The 16,446-nt window shown below is 38.8% G+C and overlaps 1 protein-coding gene across 2 annotated transcripts in view; it reads left to right on the top strand.

Moving 5' to 3' along the window:
- Nucleotides 1–320: 320 nt before the first annotated feature.
- Nucleotides 321–16,446, top strand: part of wdr27 (WD repeat domain 27) — a 39,105-nt gene continuing 22,979 nt past the window's right edge. Inside the window, exons 1-19 of one of the 2 annotated variants that reach the window (XM_031840952.1) lie at nucleotides 321–666; nucleotides 949–1,090; nucleotides 1,682–1,806; nucleotides 2,124–2,237; nucleotides 2,347–2,398; nucleotides 2,656–2,726; nucleotides 2,825–2,918; nucleotides 3,104–3,206; nucleotides 4,889–4,980; nucleotides 5,183–5,247; nucleotides 5,779–5,891; nucleotides 6,913–6,986; nucleotides 10,938–11,007; nucleotides 11,234–11,302; nucleotides 11,394–11,497; nucleotides 12,074–12,163; nucleotides 13,037–13,158; nucleotides 14,642–14,775; nucleotides 16,069–16,166. In XM_031840952.1, coding sequence (XP_031696812.1) covers nucleotides 529–666; nucleotides 949–1,090; nucleotides 1,682–1,806; nucleotides 2,124–2,237; nucleotides 2,347–2,398; nucleotides 2,656–2,726; nucleotides 2,825–2,918; nucleotides 3,104–3,206; nucleotides 4,889–4,980; nucleotides 5,183–5,247; nucleotides 5,779–5,891; nucleotides 6,913–6,986; nucleotides 10,938–11,007; nucleotides 11,234–11,302; nucleotides 11,394–11,497; nucleotides 12,074–12,163; nucleotides 13,037–13,158; nucleotides 14,642–14,775; nucleotides 16,069–16,166 — 1,870 coding nt within the window. In that variant the 5' untranslated portion in view covers nucleotides 321–528. The remainder of the gene's footprint in view (nucleotides 667–948; nucleotides 1,091–1,681; nucleotides 1,807–2,123; nucleotides 2,238–2,346; nucleotides 2,399–2,655; nucleotides 2,727–2,824; nucleotides 2,919–3,103; nucleotides 3,207–4,888; nucleotides 4,981–5,182; nucleotides 5,248–5,778; nucleotides 5,892–6,912; nucleotides 6,987–10,937; nucleotides 11,008–11,233; nucleotides 11,303–11,393; nucleotides 11,498–12,073; nucleotides 12,164–13,036; nucleotides 13,159–14,641; nucleotides 14,776–16,068; nucleotides 16,167–16,446) is intronic. The other variant, XM_031840960.1, reaches the window with a different exon arrangement.

Below are 16,446 nucleotides of genomic sequence, written 5' to 3'. Positions count from 1 at the left end.
TGAGTGAGTAAGTGAGCTGTGATCGCCGTTGTGTGGTTAAACGCAGGTACAACAGACGAGAACCATGAATATAATATAACAGAAGTCCCACTCTGACTCTACTGTGACTCTACTTCAAAGTAGAGGCACACCCAAAAAATTGTAGTGTTCAGATATTCTAACATACTGGAAGCGTTGACGATGCCTATCGTATATAATAAACAAGAGTCAGTGCATATTTACCATGATGAGGTTACTTTTGTTTTGTTGTGTGTGAAACGTCGTTCTGCTATAGACCATCTTTTGTAACGGAAATTAGCGTCGTGTCCTAGCAACCTGCAACACGTGTCCACCTGTAAACTAAAGCGTCTGCGTCATTAGCCCAACATAACTTAACTTCAATGTAACTGTTTATGAAACCAAAAGTCACTGAAGTAACGTTACCGCTTGTGGTTGAAAGATGAATTCTTGGCGACGTTTAAACGGGAACTAATTAGCGTTATATTCGGAACACACACTACACTTTGTGTGGCAAAGACAGGAGCAAAGATGGTGATTGAAAAGCTCAGTTTAACTTGTGATCGGCTTCTGTCTCATAGACAGCTAGCATGTTGTCACTCTTGCTGTGGTGTACCACTGCATGGCAAGGACATGCTGATCTACAGCAATATGGACACAGAGCAGAAGGTTTGTTCACAAAGTTTGGTTAATTGCACAAAACGACTGCTAATTGTTAGGCTATAATGTTACCCTCTGTAACAACATTTCAGGATTTAAACTGGAATACAACCTGGTGAGACAAATAACATCTGGTCATACCATTTGTATTGTTTTGTTTTTTAAGAGTGAGAAAGATAAGGTTTATCTCTTAATGCCTTAATCCATCATCCAGGAGCCACAGAAAGAATTTGTCCAAATGCATTGTGTATTTTACAAACACTAGAGTCTAACTTGAATGTTTGTCCACAGCCCCTGCTGCTAACCGGCCACCATGGTGAGATCAGTGCCATGACTTTTGGAAAACGAAGCAGACCTGTTCTCCTCTGCTCTGCCTCTGCTGACTACATCATTGTCTGGGACATTGAATTGTGCCAGAAGAGAACACATGCGGGTGAGAACATATGTCTCTGTGTGTGTGTGTGCAATGCTTTGCTGATTATACAGTATTGTATCTTTGAGTGATGGTCCCATTTAATGCAGACATCAATAGATGACGAATGTGAATGTGAAGTAATCCAGATTATTTGCTGTTAAACAGGGTTACATGATTAAGTTTGCTATTCCAATGTCTGTTAAAATAAAAAAGAACCCTGAGTTCCCTCCACCTGTGCTCACCCATCTTCCTGTTCACCTGTAACCTTAACACACCTGACTCACATCACCTGACCAGTGTTGCCTCATAGACTAGTAGGTGCACACTACCATCTAGTGGTCAAAATGCTGTAGTCCATAAGTATACACAACTATATCTAGAACATATAATTATACACGCTAAATGGCTCCTACAACCTGCTTAGTTATGGAGCATCCCTGTCGCACATATATACATACACATATATTCTGTACTGTAAGTATGATCTTTTTCCTGACTGAAAATCTCAACAAACCTGCCTTTTGGTGAAATATTACCAGATACGTCACTCACTATGGTCGTGAACTTCATTTGCTTTGAATACAAACAGACTAATTCATCTGTTTGCAGGTAGAGTTGCGGCTGGAACAGTGATCGGGACTTTACTGGGTGAAGTGGTCCATCTCTCCTTCTGTTTCTCTGATGAACGAGTGGCGGCGTGCTCAGGAGCAACTGTATATGTTCTCAGCTCAAAGGTACAAGATGATGCACGTTTTCTCAGTTTTCCCTTATAAATACTTACTGAATACATTTCAGTTCATTGGTTGGCACTATATGTTGACTCAGTATGTACAATATATCAAGATATGTGCTCATAAGTGTCTTGGAAATCAGTCAGTCAGCATGAAAAAAGCATAAAAAAGACCCAAATGACCGATTAGTCGACTAAGAGGGGGCGGCCCTACACATCTCTACTATAACACGTGTAATATTGTTTCTGCGTGATGGTTTAGTAGCCATCGTAGGTCATCACTTTGTCTTATGCAGGATTTGTTGTTGTTTTCCACATCAGAGACATGAAGTGATCTCCACTTTGACCTGCCACCTCGCACCTCTAACATCAGCAGAGTTCTGTCCCTGGAATAAAGACATTCTTGTCACCACATCAGAGGACCGAACTTTTAAAGTACTGAATCTGCGTAAAAAATAATCACATTTTTGATTTATACCAAATATTACACGCACTGTAATTGAGTTTTAATAACTAGAAAGTACTTTTCCATATCTCTTTTCAGGTGTGGGATTTAAAAACTGAAGCTGTTTGCTACCAATCTTTTGTGCTTTCAGGTATGATATTACTACTAGCATAACTATTATCAGTGGAATCCATTGAAAATCATGATCTGTTAGTATATGACTTAGCTGCAAGTATCCAAATCAAGGCTTATCTTTAAGCACGGGTTAGGCTAGATTTCAAGCACTATAAACTGTGCTAGTAAAATAAAAATTTTAAAATGGCATGTTGTGTAAAGTGTCTGCTGTAAAGGAGTCAGGGCTTGCAAAATGATTGAAACATACCTAAAGCCAATTCTTCCCTTCTTTAGCCTCTCCACTGCTCAGTGTGTTCCTCTCAGAGCAGAACAGGCACATTATCACTGGCTCCACTGATGGACAGGTTAGTGACTGATGCACACAGCCCTTAACAGCTCATAATCACTGTCATGCGATTCAAATCCACACGCTGTGTAACACTCCTGTCTCTGTATGGTTTAGCTGTGGTGCTTTTCTCTCCCTGATGACCACAAGTGTCACCTGGTGACCAAAATGGACCTTCAGAAGATGGAAAAGAGACATCAAACGCACCAAGGTACTGTGAGCGATCAATCAGGTGATGTTACTAATCTATCGAACAATCAGTGACAGAGAATATCTAGTACTGACTTGGATCAAATGCTTTTGCATAAATCCTACCTCTTTTCATTTACGTGACTGAAAGAGAAAATCAATTAGAACGAGTTACTTATACACTGCTATTTTGATATTTTCTTGCAGGGTTCGCAGAACAATCAGCTGTAGATAATGTGGAGACTTCAAAACCAGTCCTCAGAATGGCTTTATGTAACTCATTCCCTGACACCAGTAGTGAGCATAAAAAGTAAGTGCACAATCTCCATACCATAGATAAACAGTCTGAGAAGTTTATAGTAGGTATGAGATTTCTGGGTCATGGTTAGCCCAGAAGACTCCTGACTCAGCACTACTTGTGATTGGAGGAGAATGTTATCCATAGTGTCCAGTAGAGGGCTCCACCTGTGCTTATGGACCTACGGTTGCAATATCGTAACCTTCATTACAGGATGGTTGGATGCATAGATAGAATGGAAATTTCCTAGTGTCAGCATAGAGACCAGTCTCACTCTCAAGTGCTCAAAATGATGAATGGACTTTATTATTTGAAACTGTTTCACTTCATTTGTGACAAGGAATCTTAATGTTGAAACAAGACATGATGCTGTCAACACTGCTGCCATTCTCAAGGGCTCAATTTGTTCTTATTTCCACAAGGTCAATTGTACGGGATCCAGGAAAATATCACGAAAGCAATGCAAACACAGTTAGCTGCACATTTCTGCCAGTAACACTTCGTAGCTGTCACATTGTCAGAGAAATCCTGGGGGGAAAAAAAAGCCTGAACTGAATGGCACATCTTAATGGGCTGCTTGCTGCACGTGTCCATGCAGTCACAGAAAACGTCAAAGGAAACTTCTCACAACACAGGAAACTTTTGCAGGCTCGTGGCAGAATCTTGTTTCATGCTGTTCAAACATTTGATGTTATGACAGGAAGCAGGCTCTTAAAAAGCACGGACACAACTCTCTGTTTATTATGTGAACCACTTGAATGAAATGGACGTTGATTCCTTATTGCCCAAAGGAAAGCATATGATCTCAGAGCAACATCTACATCATATTTAAGATTTAGCGTAAACTCTAGTTCATCAGCTGCTTGAAGTCTGTCTGCAACCCTGTTTTACTGGCTTCCATTTGATGGGATTCAACAAAACTATTTTGCTCAGGCGTATTATGTGATAAATATGCAGTTGGAGGAGTAACTTTCTGTTTTTACTGTTGAAATGTAGTATAACAGTATCAGTGCAATTATTGCTTTGTATAATAGAACTACACTTCACAAACACTATCAAATAACAGGACACAGGTCTACTTTTGTGTGAGTCTTTATCATTCAAACATTTACAGCACATTAATCCAAAATACTAATAGGTCCAGTGCTAAAGTTATGTTGTTAAAGCAACTGTGTGTACAATTTAGAATTTGATCTTTGGCGCCCCCCAGTGGTAGAATATAATAAATCCATTGTGCCTAACGGCAATGAACGCTGCTGGACAAACACTCAATTTTTATGGTCCAATTATCACATAAACATCCTCATACAATGGCTGTAATTGTCTCCATCCTGTACAGAAGCACAGGCTCAGCATGAACATAATGATGCATTAAAAATGCACAATTTTGCGGACACGGTTATAGCCTCAGCATGTAGCTCAGGAAGTGGATGAAAAGGATCCTTCAAGCTAAGTTTCCACTCCTTTCTACTTGATGTGGCAGTAGTTTCCACTGTGCTGGGTGTACATAGTTTAGACTACATGAAGTGAAAGGAAACTTAAATATAAACCTCAAGTCCTGCTACTCCATCCCAGTATGTTTTTCCTGAGTATATGGTTACATTGTCTTTCCCCAAATGATCTGAACAAGAAATGCTTATAAGGGGAATACTGTAACATTGTTTTCCCATACTCTTCTGTGTGGGCTCCTGCAGGGACAACAGTTGGTTGTGTATTGGAAGCTCTGATGGCCTGTATGTGGTTGATCTGGCTACCTCAGAACTCCTTACAGCACTGAACTTCAAAGGTAGGCTGGTAGTGGTGTAAAGTCTCCTATTGCTACTGTACCACTGTGATATCTTTAAGCCTTTATGCACAACCAGTGCACCATTACTCTACTTCAGCAGAGGTTATACACGATTATCTTTCTAAGAAGAAGAACTGATTGATTTTATAATGTAAAGGTAATTTACAGACACCAAACTCATGACTGATGTTCGTTGTTCTAGACTACCCCAACGTAAGCATCACAATGGCTGGGTCGTGGGCCATCTCTCCAGGCGGGGATAACTCTGTGAGTAATGCCAATAATATCTTGATAAACCATTAAGACATTTTGCTGAATTGTCCTTTCAACTGGACTTTTATCATTCAATTGGCCCATGCTGTTGTGTGGACTAAAAGAGGATTGCAATTAAGTCCTTAATAATCTGATTAAGTCCTTAATCAGATTGTTCTCATGTCGCAATTGACCCTTTGAGTCAGAGCACTTGCGTGCAGCAGGCCTGGTTGCACCTTGTCACTATAGTATGAACCACTGAAGTCAGTCCCTTGTTAGTATCTTAAACTTTTTCACCATCCACTCTAGGATTATGTGAAATATTATTTTGACTGTGTTTTGCCTCCTGAAGGAAAGTGATATGTGTTCTGTTCATACAGAGAACCAATTAGGTGTTGTAATGCAGGATAAACCCTCCTGACTTATCATTGTCTCTATTTTCCTCAACATTATTAATGAAGGTATAGTTTAATTTGATCATTTTAGAATAATAATGGAATGATACTGATTTAATATTAATTCATTCTCAAATTCCTTGTCCCACAGATGGTGTTTTTAGTGAGCTCTCTGTTTACTCCATGTGTGGTCCTGTTGGAGTTACATCCCTGGGACCTAAGGAGGACCTGGGCTAGTGGTGAAGGCTTTTTGGTATTCCCCAGGTAAACCTGGAGTTAAGGGCAAATATTTAGTGATGCTGCATTGGTATATATTGGTATGTTGACTCCCTAGAAGACAGCTCCCTTCAATTAAGAGATCGAAGCAACAAATCAGCTCTGTTCGTAAAAAGTCAGTGTTTCATGGACACGTGGTCCTTGCATCTACTGTACACGGGCTGGAACCCAGGTTTTCTTGATCAAGAACAACCTGCTAAATACCATTGTGTGTATTTCAGCTGCTTGTATTGTAAATAATACTCCCTTATTATGTAATTTGTTTATTCAGTGGCACTAGTACATGAGCACATTATTTAATGTCACTAGTACAAGAGGAAACCACTGCTTTCTGTAGCTCATGTAATCATTTGGCTCCAGCCTGGATCCGCTCTACTTAGTGAATGACTCAACTCTGTGAACATTTTTTTATACGTCTTAGCATTTAAATCTGCATGGGTTAATAAAGCCGTCTGTACTGTATGTACAAAATTAATCCAGAAATCATACTTATTACTCTCACAATAACATTGCTTTATAAAGGCCAACAAAGGAAGAAAATGTGCTCCGGAGAAGGAATGAAATTCATTCAGGTATTACCTGTACCTCCATAAATGATTATTTAGCAAAATCCAGCAGCACCAATACATACTGATAATTTCATCAACATGATGTGTTTTTCTGCTTTAACATGAGCCAAAGAACAATCACGTCAGCTTGTTAAAATGTGCAAAAAGCAGTGCAGTTGTAGGCTTTTGTTGCTCTCTCTCAGCCACTGGTCACCTGGCCTCACCAGCAATATATACAAAAGTGTGGTATGTTTTTCAGTTGGCCTCCTGCCTGTAACTCCCACTGACTCTTCCATGTTAACTTGGCATATTATGACCTTTCTTGCCATCTGGTTTTTCATGAGTCAACGATATGGTACTGAGAATTAGAAGGACTAATGATCCACAATGCTGGAAAATGCTTTGCTCCTTCATTTCCAGTAACTCTATTCCCAATTCCACCCCTCCCTTTTTGTTTTCAGTTCTCCTCCACTGCTTGAATCTCCTCTGAATGCCGAGTTGAAGAAGAAGGAGCCTGAACATCCTAAAAAGAAAGGTCAGCATCTGAACCCTCAGTCCCCTCTCACTTATGCTCATGCACATGAAATAAAGGGAGCTACTGCTGTTTGACCACTCTTGGTTTTAAAAGTATGACCCATTTTATAGTTTACTCCATATCTGGCTCTTTGTCTGTTTTGCTTGGACACAGACAATTATCTTAAAATGAACTTATTGTAGGTTTATAGAAAGTGTGCTTGGCTATTACAAGAGCGCATGAGAACCTCTTCATTATCTGTAAATATGGAAGATGAAAAAGATTCCATGCTTTGCATTGTGGGTAGTGTAGATGTGGCATTCATAATTAGTTTTACTTCCGTTTTCATGTGCCACATAAGCAGGTGCTTCAAATTATGCAACAGCAAGAGTACAACACATTTAGCGCGATACGTTCTCTTTACTTAGCTCAGTTTGTTGTACGGTTGCTTCTTGCAGGAGTGGATTCCTTTTTAAAGTGGGCCTATTTGTGGTTCTTTGGTGTATCATTAGGATCTGGCAGCTTGAAAGTATTCTGCTGGAGACCTACAGTACAATATACTGTGGTTTACATGTTGCTGTTACAGAGAGCTACTGCTGAGAAAGCCAGTATTAGCCAGGCTCCCCACAGCTGGAGTGAAGGGAGCTGCCAGTGCCAGATGCTGTAGGGGATCTTCAGGGGAGTCCAGAGGTGCTGCATGAATGCAGTGTTGGACCAAAAACCGCAAACATTTACGGACCAGTGCAACCCACCACGCTGCGCTCATGCAACTCTATATTCTAAAATACATCTGCAGAATTGTATACAAATTACGCCATAAACCTCCGCGATTCCTGGTGCAGACTAGATATCTGTTGTCACATCTCACCGCCTCATTAGATAATCATGAAGTGAACCAGGACTCTTGCCTCACTTTTTGCATGATGTCACTTTTATGAAGTGTAATGCCTGAGTCTTGCCTGATTAAGTTGTTTTATAGTTAGGCTATCAGGGGCCTACTAAAGCAGCCATTGGCATTGAATGGCCTCCATTGCAAGTTCAGAGCTGACTTTAAATGTATCTCAGTCTTCAGTAGAAAGTGATCAAAACAGTAATAACTGTTGGCATAAACTGTTACCATTTCAATGTTTTTCTTTATGAGGAACATGTAACTTTTCTTTTGTCCTCAGACGTCACCAATGTCTACAATTTCAAAAGGAGAGCGGGCTTAGATTTATGTAAAAATACTGGGTGCTCATCTACAAAAGCATCTGAACGGCTGCTGCCAGGCATCGGCTTACCGTGACATGCCATAGAGCATCAAGCATTCCTTACTAGCTCTTGGTAGAGTGAGATGGAAAAAACAATCTGTGACACACATTGGACTGAGAGGCCATGACATCCAGTATGAATTATAGAGGAGAGTGTTTCATGCTTCTGACTGCTATGCCATTAGTCACTGCTTTACAGCAACTACTATATGGAGTGCCTTATTGTTTCATGAATGTAGTTCACAACTTCACATCTAGCTGTCTAATAAAGTTTGATATTGTGGTTAGTGGTATATTCTTTGCCCTCTTTGAACATTTCCTCCCAGTATGCTACACATATGTTCCACATAAGCAGCATATTCTTCAGATGCTTCATGATTTATCTAGCTGTCAGACCCTTAGTTTGGCTCCATATGTGTGATTCCAGCTAACTCAGAGGGAGGTCTGAGTTTTCCCTTCTCCTGAAAACTAGAGTTAGTGGTTTGTTTTAGAATAAACTCCAGGGCTGGCCGGAGCCATGTCCCTACCAATGCACACAAACCAAACTGTAAAACAAATCATTGTCACTTCTTAAAGTCACAGAAACCAAACATGTGATATATATTTTAAATCATGTTAGTATTAACAACCACTAATGGTTTTTGGTCTGACAGATCAGATCAGAGAATCATTTGCTGCTCCTTTAGTTGTTGCATCCGTAGCTAAACGTCCTAATGTTTTGAGCTAGACTGATGAATGTCATTATTATGAAGCGTTGTTGCGGTAATGGTTAAGACAGCTCAGGCTAAGTCTAACATAATGAGTGCTGTAAAAAGAGCACACAGCAAACCTCTGTGATTTTACGCAGGTATTACTCGATTTGGAAATTTGTCTGGAAGCCTCGCTTCAAATAGCGTCTAGCGTGAAGTCAGCATAAATTATGGGATCTTTACTGCGCAATAAAACTAAATGACCGTTATATATCAATATAATGGTTAATGGGGCTGTTAAGCAATGCCAAGTGATTGTGTTGCCAGGTAATTAGATTTGTGGCCTAAAATGTCCTGCATGTAATCTGTTCTGGATCAAAAGTTACTTCCAGTACCTCACCTTACACACATCATAGTGGAGGACGGTGCAGCATGAGAGCAACCAGTGTCACAAGACCTTTCATTGACCAGCGGAAAAAGCATTTGTTATGTACTTTTTGCCTATTGTTTGACCCAAGTTCAATACCTGGTTCACGAAAGCCTCGACATTTGCTTTGTAAACACCTCGTGCAATGAAGACGTCTTCATGCAAAAATCTCAACTAAGGATTAAAATAAGACTTTCACAGAGGCAACACGGGGTGAATAGTATCAACAACGTTATCCTTCGAGGCTGGACAGACAAAAATAAAAAAAACATATACCTAGACAAACTCACATTTCACTTCAAAATCCAAAGAAAAGGGAACATAGTAGTTGTTCAGAGGTTGTCAAGTGTACTTTACAGGGAAAAAAACATGTAGTGAACATTGGCACTGCTGATCAAAGATGGAAAACACTCTGATAAGAGAGGGTTGAAAGGAGATCCAGATGTGCTTCCTTTTTGATTCTGACTGGTTGGTTTAACTTGTATTAATTGTCTGAGAGCTTAAGGACAACTAGCACTCAAACACTAGGTCAATGATTCACAGCCACACAAGCCTGTTAAGCTGTTCAGGGTTTGTGACTTTAATGATATACTGTATTAGCAAATTAAAACTACGGACATGTGGTATGTCCATTATTAGTTATTAACCGTAGGTTTGCTTGTTATCGACTCTCATCAGGGATTCTGTTATCAGGGTTCCTTTTATAAAACCTTTAAAGGATAATTCAAATGCCATTAGACATTTTTAAACATAGTATATAAGCTACTACTGTACACATATACAGTGTGACATACAGTGTGACCAGATTATACTACAGTACCATCAATCTTTAATCATGTTCATGTTCAATAGCAATCTGTTACTAAACTGCAGCACGTTACACAATTAATTAATTACTGTCACTGAAAAAGACAATAGCTGTGTAAAATATATAATTGCATGGAAAGAAATTCAAGAGCTGTATCTTAAAAGCTCAAATACTCAGTTGACTTGTCCAGGTTTACTTAGTTTTGTTGATCAACTAAATTGATTAATGAATTAATAATGGATAAATCATTTGGACATTTCTGCTTAAGTGATAAACGAGTGTTGAATCAAGTCGTATGTTTTTTTCTGATGCAATTTAAATCCTAAAATGTGACTTTTTCTTGCTTTGCCTGTATTTGACTGGAGAGCAGTTTTTGGAAAGCCTCACACATTTTAATGGTTGTGGAAAAAGTGAGCTCATTGTAATATAGTAAAGGCACTGACAGTGAACAGGGAGCAGAATGAACCATCCCACAGTTTGGGCTGTGGGCTGATGCACTTAATGCTCACAGCACGGAGTGGTCCCCCAATAATGTAGCTTCCTTTCCTAGTTTAATCCATGAAAAGCCACCACAATATCATGAGTAATTCTATCCTAATTATGGAAACTAATGAACAGAGGTCATCTTTTCCTTCAACTTTTGACTCACATTGTTATATCTACTCATTTGTAAATGGGACTCTTGTCTTTTTATTATCTTCCATTTTTGTTTTGAGCATTATATGATCATTTATACTCATGAACATACTTGTGTTTGTTGGTCTATGTGTAATAAACCACCTTGTTCTTTTTACAAAGGAGGAATAAAGGAGCAGCCTCTGGTTTTCCACTCAAAAGTGAAGTCTTCTGGATACAACAGTCCCCCAAGGTAGGTTCAGAGAGCAACTTGTTGCCTAATAGAAAATCAAATTACAGTTTAAATTTGGATTCAGGTTAAAAAAAACTTGAATGTAAATTCAAGTGAGAGGAAGATTGAAATGAAAAATGAAGTTGAATGCACCATATCCAAAACATACAGTAAGAAATGAGGTTTGATGAATCAAATGATGCAGGAGACATCGCAGGAATATTTTGATTTTGTTTTCACTTTTCAGAAATATGATGTTTTCACCGAAAACAAATAGCCAGAAGAATCCCTCCTCTCAAAAGGCTAAGAAAAATAAGTAAGCAGTCCCATCATTTAAAATACAATGTTGAGAAAGTCTTCAAATGTTATAGTTGGTATTAACACCAAACCTTTTGTTTGTCATTTAGAGGTTCACTCCTCAGAGATTATCCAGCAGACAGTGCAGCACCTACTATTTCACACATTCACCTAAGCATTGGCAATAAGCCAGTCCACTGCCTTCAGTATTCAGGTGAGACAATTTAGCTGCTGCATACTGACATACTGATTAAACACAATATAATGATATATTTAAGTGAGTCTTAGATCTTGATTATATCTGTGTAAAGGTTAAGCTACTTGAGGTTCGTTTGAGCTCTCAGTTACACACTAAGAACTGTCCCATGATCATGATTCTGGACTGTAGGATGGTCCTCCATGATGCTACAACAACATGATGGCATTGAATGATGTCATTTGACATTTATTTGGATTGTGAAGATCCGTTGGATCCTGAATTCGTAGTATTTTGTCAGCAGTAACATCATTTGAGGCATTGCATTGCAAACAGAAAAGGGTTACATACTGCATCCAGTTTTGTCCATCCTCTACTGGAAGGCTGAATGTAGGTAAAACAATCATTTATGAAGTATAGTTGGCAGTTGTTGTCGTTAAAGAATTATATTACATTTTTAAGGATAAGTGTTCCTGTTTAAACTAAATTCCCCCCTACGTTTAAAGACAGAGTTCTTGATTTCTGTTAATAATAAATCGTCTGTTGACTGAAGAATCCAAATAAAACGATCCTGTGTTTCCTCGTCTCTCCCAGGTGACGGAAAACAAATACTGTGTGGTCTTGCCGACAGCTCAGTGTTATTGTACAAGAACTCCCTGGCTGGCAATCCAACTGTCTACACAGGTGCATGAAGTGGTCATGAGTATCCATACTTAGCCAAACGTCAGGGTTATTCAGTATTTGCCCTCAGTCACCTCAGTGCTATTTTAAGCAGTGCATTTAAATGATTCCTTTTATGCATTATTCATGATATCTTTCATGATGGGGTTTTATTAACTGACACAGTCATCAAAGGTTAAGATCTTACCCCTGAAGATGCGGAGGATGACAATACTAAGAAGTATTTATTACTTGGATTTAGGTCAGCCTTATTTGGGATATTTTTGATGAACATACTTTGAAATGGATCCATGGCTTAAGATGAAAGACTCCACACATTTCCAAATATTGACTTTATCAGCTATCACTGTCAAAGTAGTAGATAAAGAGTTCTCTTTTACCGGAAAAAGCGTGCTTTGGTTGTATTCCAACGCAGGAATTTAGTACATGCCGTCTTTGTTTTTGCCAGACAGTAAAACCAAGGTGATGATAGAAAAAGAAAGATGAAAAGGGCACGGCTTTAGAGACCAACTATGTTTGACATGATATAGTTTCTTAGAATTTCACACAGTATCAGAAATTAAAACAATACTAAGAGCAGTCAATTCTGTCTGCCACCCAGTGATCCTAGGCAGTAAAGTAAACACAGGCCAGCAAAGAAAGGATGGCCATCATTGTCTAGCATGTCTTTCGCACTTGAACATTTAAGTGCATTTGGGAACACAGTCTCCACAAAGGGGCAGCAGAGATAAGAGGACAGAAGTTGAGGTGACCAGTAGGTCACCGTGTGCCTCTTCTCTGCACTCTGCCAGACTCCCTGAGCAGCACCATAAAAGTAAATGTTGCAGCCACACGCTGTTTTCAGGATAATTTCAAACCTCTCCGTTTTATAAGCAGGGCATGACAAGCCAGTGAGCAGTGTGAGCTGGAGCCTCAACAGACAGTGGTGGTTGAGTGCGTCAGAAGACCAGTCACTACGAATCTGGACCCATGGCAGCCCAGAGCCAGCCATTATCATGGTAAATGTTCCATGCATTCCCAAATACAACCTTGTATTTATTTTCTTTTTTTGATGGATTTCATTCAGTCCCTATCACCCTAATCTTATACACCCTAATGTAAGTCCTTATCAAACATCCCCTTGCTCAAGTCCTATTCACAAAGAAACTGTGAAATGAAGACTAGCCAGAGTGACCTCATATTGTAAAAATGTCCGCTCTCTGAAGGTCTAAAACTCAAATTGATTTAGAAGTATAGAACAATTACTACAGACACAAGCTGTACGCATTTTTCACTCTCAGTAAAAATGTTTTCATTTGTTGTTCTCAAGAAAATGTTTTCAAAGTATAATGTCTCAGGTTTGGATTTTGTGATTAAGTTACATCCGGTATTAAGAGATGCATATTACGGGTGATGGAAAGGGTTAACTCTATTATATGGTGGTGAAATGCAGGTAAGAGATGTTATGATGAACATTCTCAAATTATTTGGCGCACTTTGGTAACAATTTCTGTGTAATGTTCAAAGTGTATCTTTGACATATTGATTAAAAAAAAACTTGCTTTATTCATGTTTTCCTTTTAATGTAGTTATACTTTTGGAAATAATAAGAGAGAACAAAATTAATTGGGAGAATGAAATAGTGTGTTTCATGACTCATGGATAGGGACTTTGTCATTCAAAGTATCTCCTGCATTCAGAGCATCCAAAACTCTGATCATATGCAGACCCTCCTTACTTCATTGGGTATCACATTTAATGGGACAGTCAGAAGTGTGTCTATTTCCCCTTGCCAAGTGCAAACAAAATCTGGGGTCTCCCCATAGCTGATGCTTAGCAAACCTGCTTTGCTCCCCTTAGTGAGATTGTTTTGAGCTTGGCCAGGTCTGCCGCCTTTGACTGGTTGGTGTTCTTGTGAAAGAACTTGGCAACAAATGTCTTTTCAGGGACAAGAGTTGTGTCGGGGTGAGCCAGAATCACAAATAGCTTTGCACAGTTATACTTGAACAACTCTAGAAAGAAATATGAACTGTAAAGGCAACAACAAAATGAAGATGGTGGTTGTTAGTGTTAGAGCAAACATTCACGTTTTATTCTCGTGGGTTTCTCTCTCTCCCCAATTGAGGGTGTTGCATGTGTCATTTTGAGCAATTAAACAGCTATAGTGGTGTACAGCGCTTACTATTAAAGCTTTTTATTGCTTTAAGAATTCAGCCGTGGCTTTGCTTTGAATCCCCTTCAGGCAACCTGGAGTACAAAGTTAGACAAAACTATTTAGAACCTGAGTTTCTCGAGGTCTTTGATTTTTTTACTTCAGTGACGTTCAAAATAATAAAAAAAAAAGAACATGAGCAAAATAAAATGTATTCTTTTGAATTTTTCTTCTTATAAAATAAAATTGGAATATATTTATTTTTTAGTAATATATTTTGTTTTATCATTAATGTCTCAATAATTGTAAAAGACTTGTTTGATTTTTGTCTCGTGTCTCTTCTCCTTTAGGGCGACAGTATGTTCTCCAAACCCATTAGAGGTGCTCAGTTTTATTACCTCGACAAATTTCTGCTCCTGGCATCTGGACCCTCTCTATACTCGTACCTGTACAATGTGGACACCACACGAGACAACATCAAAAGGTAATTACAAGGGATCATTATGCAGAACACTTTAGTATGTATGCTTGATAGTGATGCATATACTAGCTATGGGATTTGAATTTGTCTTACCATGTAATTTATTGTTCCAATATAAAAATGTATTACGCTATTCAATAACAAATAAATAAATCAAAAAACACTGATTGAACTAGAGTCTAGTCTCTTTCGGTGTCCAAGCTGGATCCCACTGGTCACAGCTTGGTAGTCATATGACACTATTGGTCTAATGCAGTTAACAGCAGAAATGCATGTTTTCTAGTGTTAAAGACAGTGTAGCAATGGGGAATCAACAATAACCATTACTGACAATGTATCCAACCATTCATTATTATTAACATCTTAGTTGTTGCATTGTACTAAATCATCTCAAAATGTACTCTTTGTCTGTATAAACATTGTTTACAAGAAACAAGGGATTTTATTGTAATCAATAGTGTATTTACTGCTTGTGCTTCTTGTATTTGAGTATTTGTTAATCTATCTTTCCTGGAAGCCATTGGGAGAATGCAGTTGAAAGAAATGTAGGGCATGGTACCGGCCTGGTAACGAAGTATCATACCATAATTCTATATCAATACACAATCACATTGGCGTACAATCACACCTCAACGATGCATGTTATGACCACACTCTTGTTGGCCTCTAAACAGTAACACTGACACATTGGGGTTTAAGTGCCTTTCTCAAGAGAACATTAACAATAATTGCAGGGCAGTAAGGGCATTTTTCACGGATTTAAACTAATCATATGCCACTTTTCACTTCCAGTCACCCATGTATTGTAATACAGATAAAAATATATTGATTGCAACAATATTGCAATGCAGGTAAAAGGGGAATATAGATGAAAGGATTGATCTTTCCTGAGACTTATGTCCTCCGTGAAGGGCTTTGTTGCTTAAGCTAGCATTGTTACTGATTTGACGAGGGTCTGGCTTTATTTAGCTTCTACCACACACTTCTCATTACCACCTAAAATGCTTGTCTGTGGACTGTAAGCTGTCAGGGCTTATGCTGGAGACCAGGGAAGTGTTGCACGTAAATGCTATATGTTTTAGCAGCGCATGTTGCTGATTCATCTTTATCTTCTTTAGGTAGTTATACATGTGATACATCTTGTGAATGGAAAAACTAAATCAAAAATCAGTGTTAAAGGGTAGCGAACACTCTTTAACAGTCGCATAGCTCAGACAGAGATGAAGCATGATAGATGTGCAGAGTTAATATGTTCTCATTTTGATCCTATAGTCACCTTCTTCTTTATTTTGTTAGATATCACCAACTGAGTGTCGTCAAATTGACGAGCTGCTTCACGACGACATCGGCAACAAACATCACTTCCTTCTCTGCAATCAATGACTTCTTCTCTTGTATCCTTTTTGTTGTTATGATTGTTCTTGCTGCAGGAAGTGTTTTAGTTTAGACTGCACTGATGCTGTGGAGGGCTTCCACTGCCAGCTTTACCTGTAAATCATTTAGGTCTTTTAATTTTTAAAGACTGTCTGCATTCCAGCCCCTTGTTAGGATTTACCATGCATTTATTTTCCAATAAATCTACTGAGGTGCTGCGTTGGGATGAGCGAAATCCTGACTAGAGTTGCATTGTGTATATATATATGTGTATATATATATATATATATGTGTATATAT

Source organism: Anarrhichthys ocellatus, unplaced genomic scaffold (assembly GCF_004355925.1).
Source record: "Anarrhichthys ocellatus isolate YVR2014 unplaced genomic scaffold, GSC_Weel_1.0 scaffold3, whole genome shotgun sequence".
NCBI lineage: Eukaryota > Metazoa > Chordata > Actinopteri > Perciformes > Anarhichadidae > Anarrhichthys > Anarrhichthys ocellatus.
The sequence above is the reverse complement of the archived record's forward strand: the minus strand, read 5'-3'. Positions and strand labels throughout refer to the sequence as shown.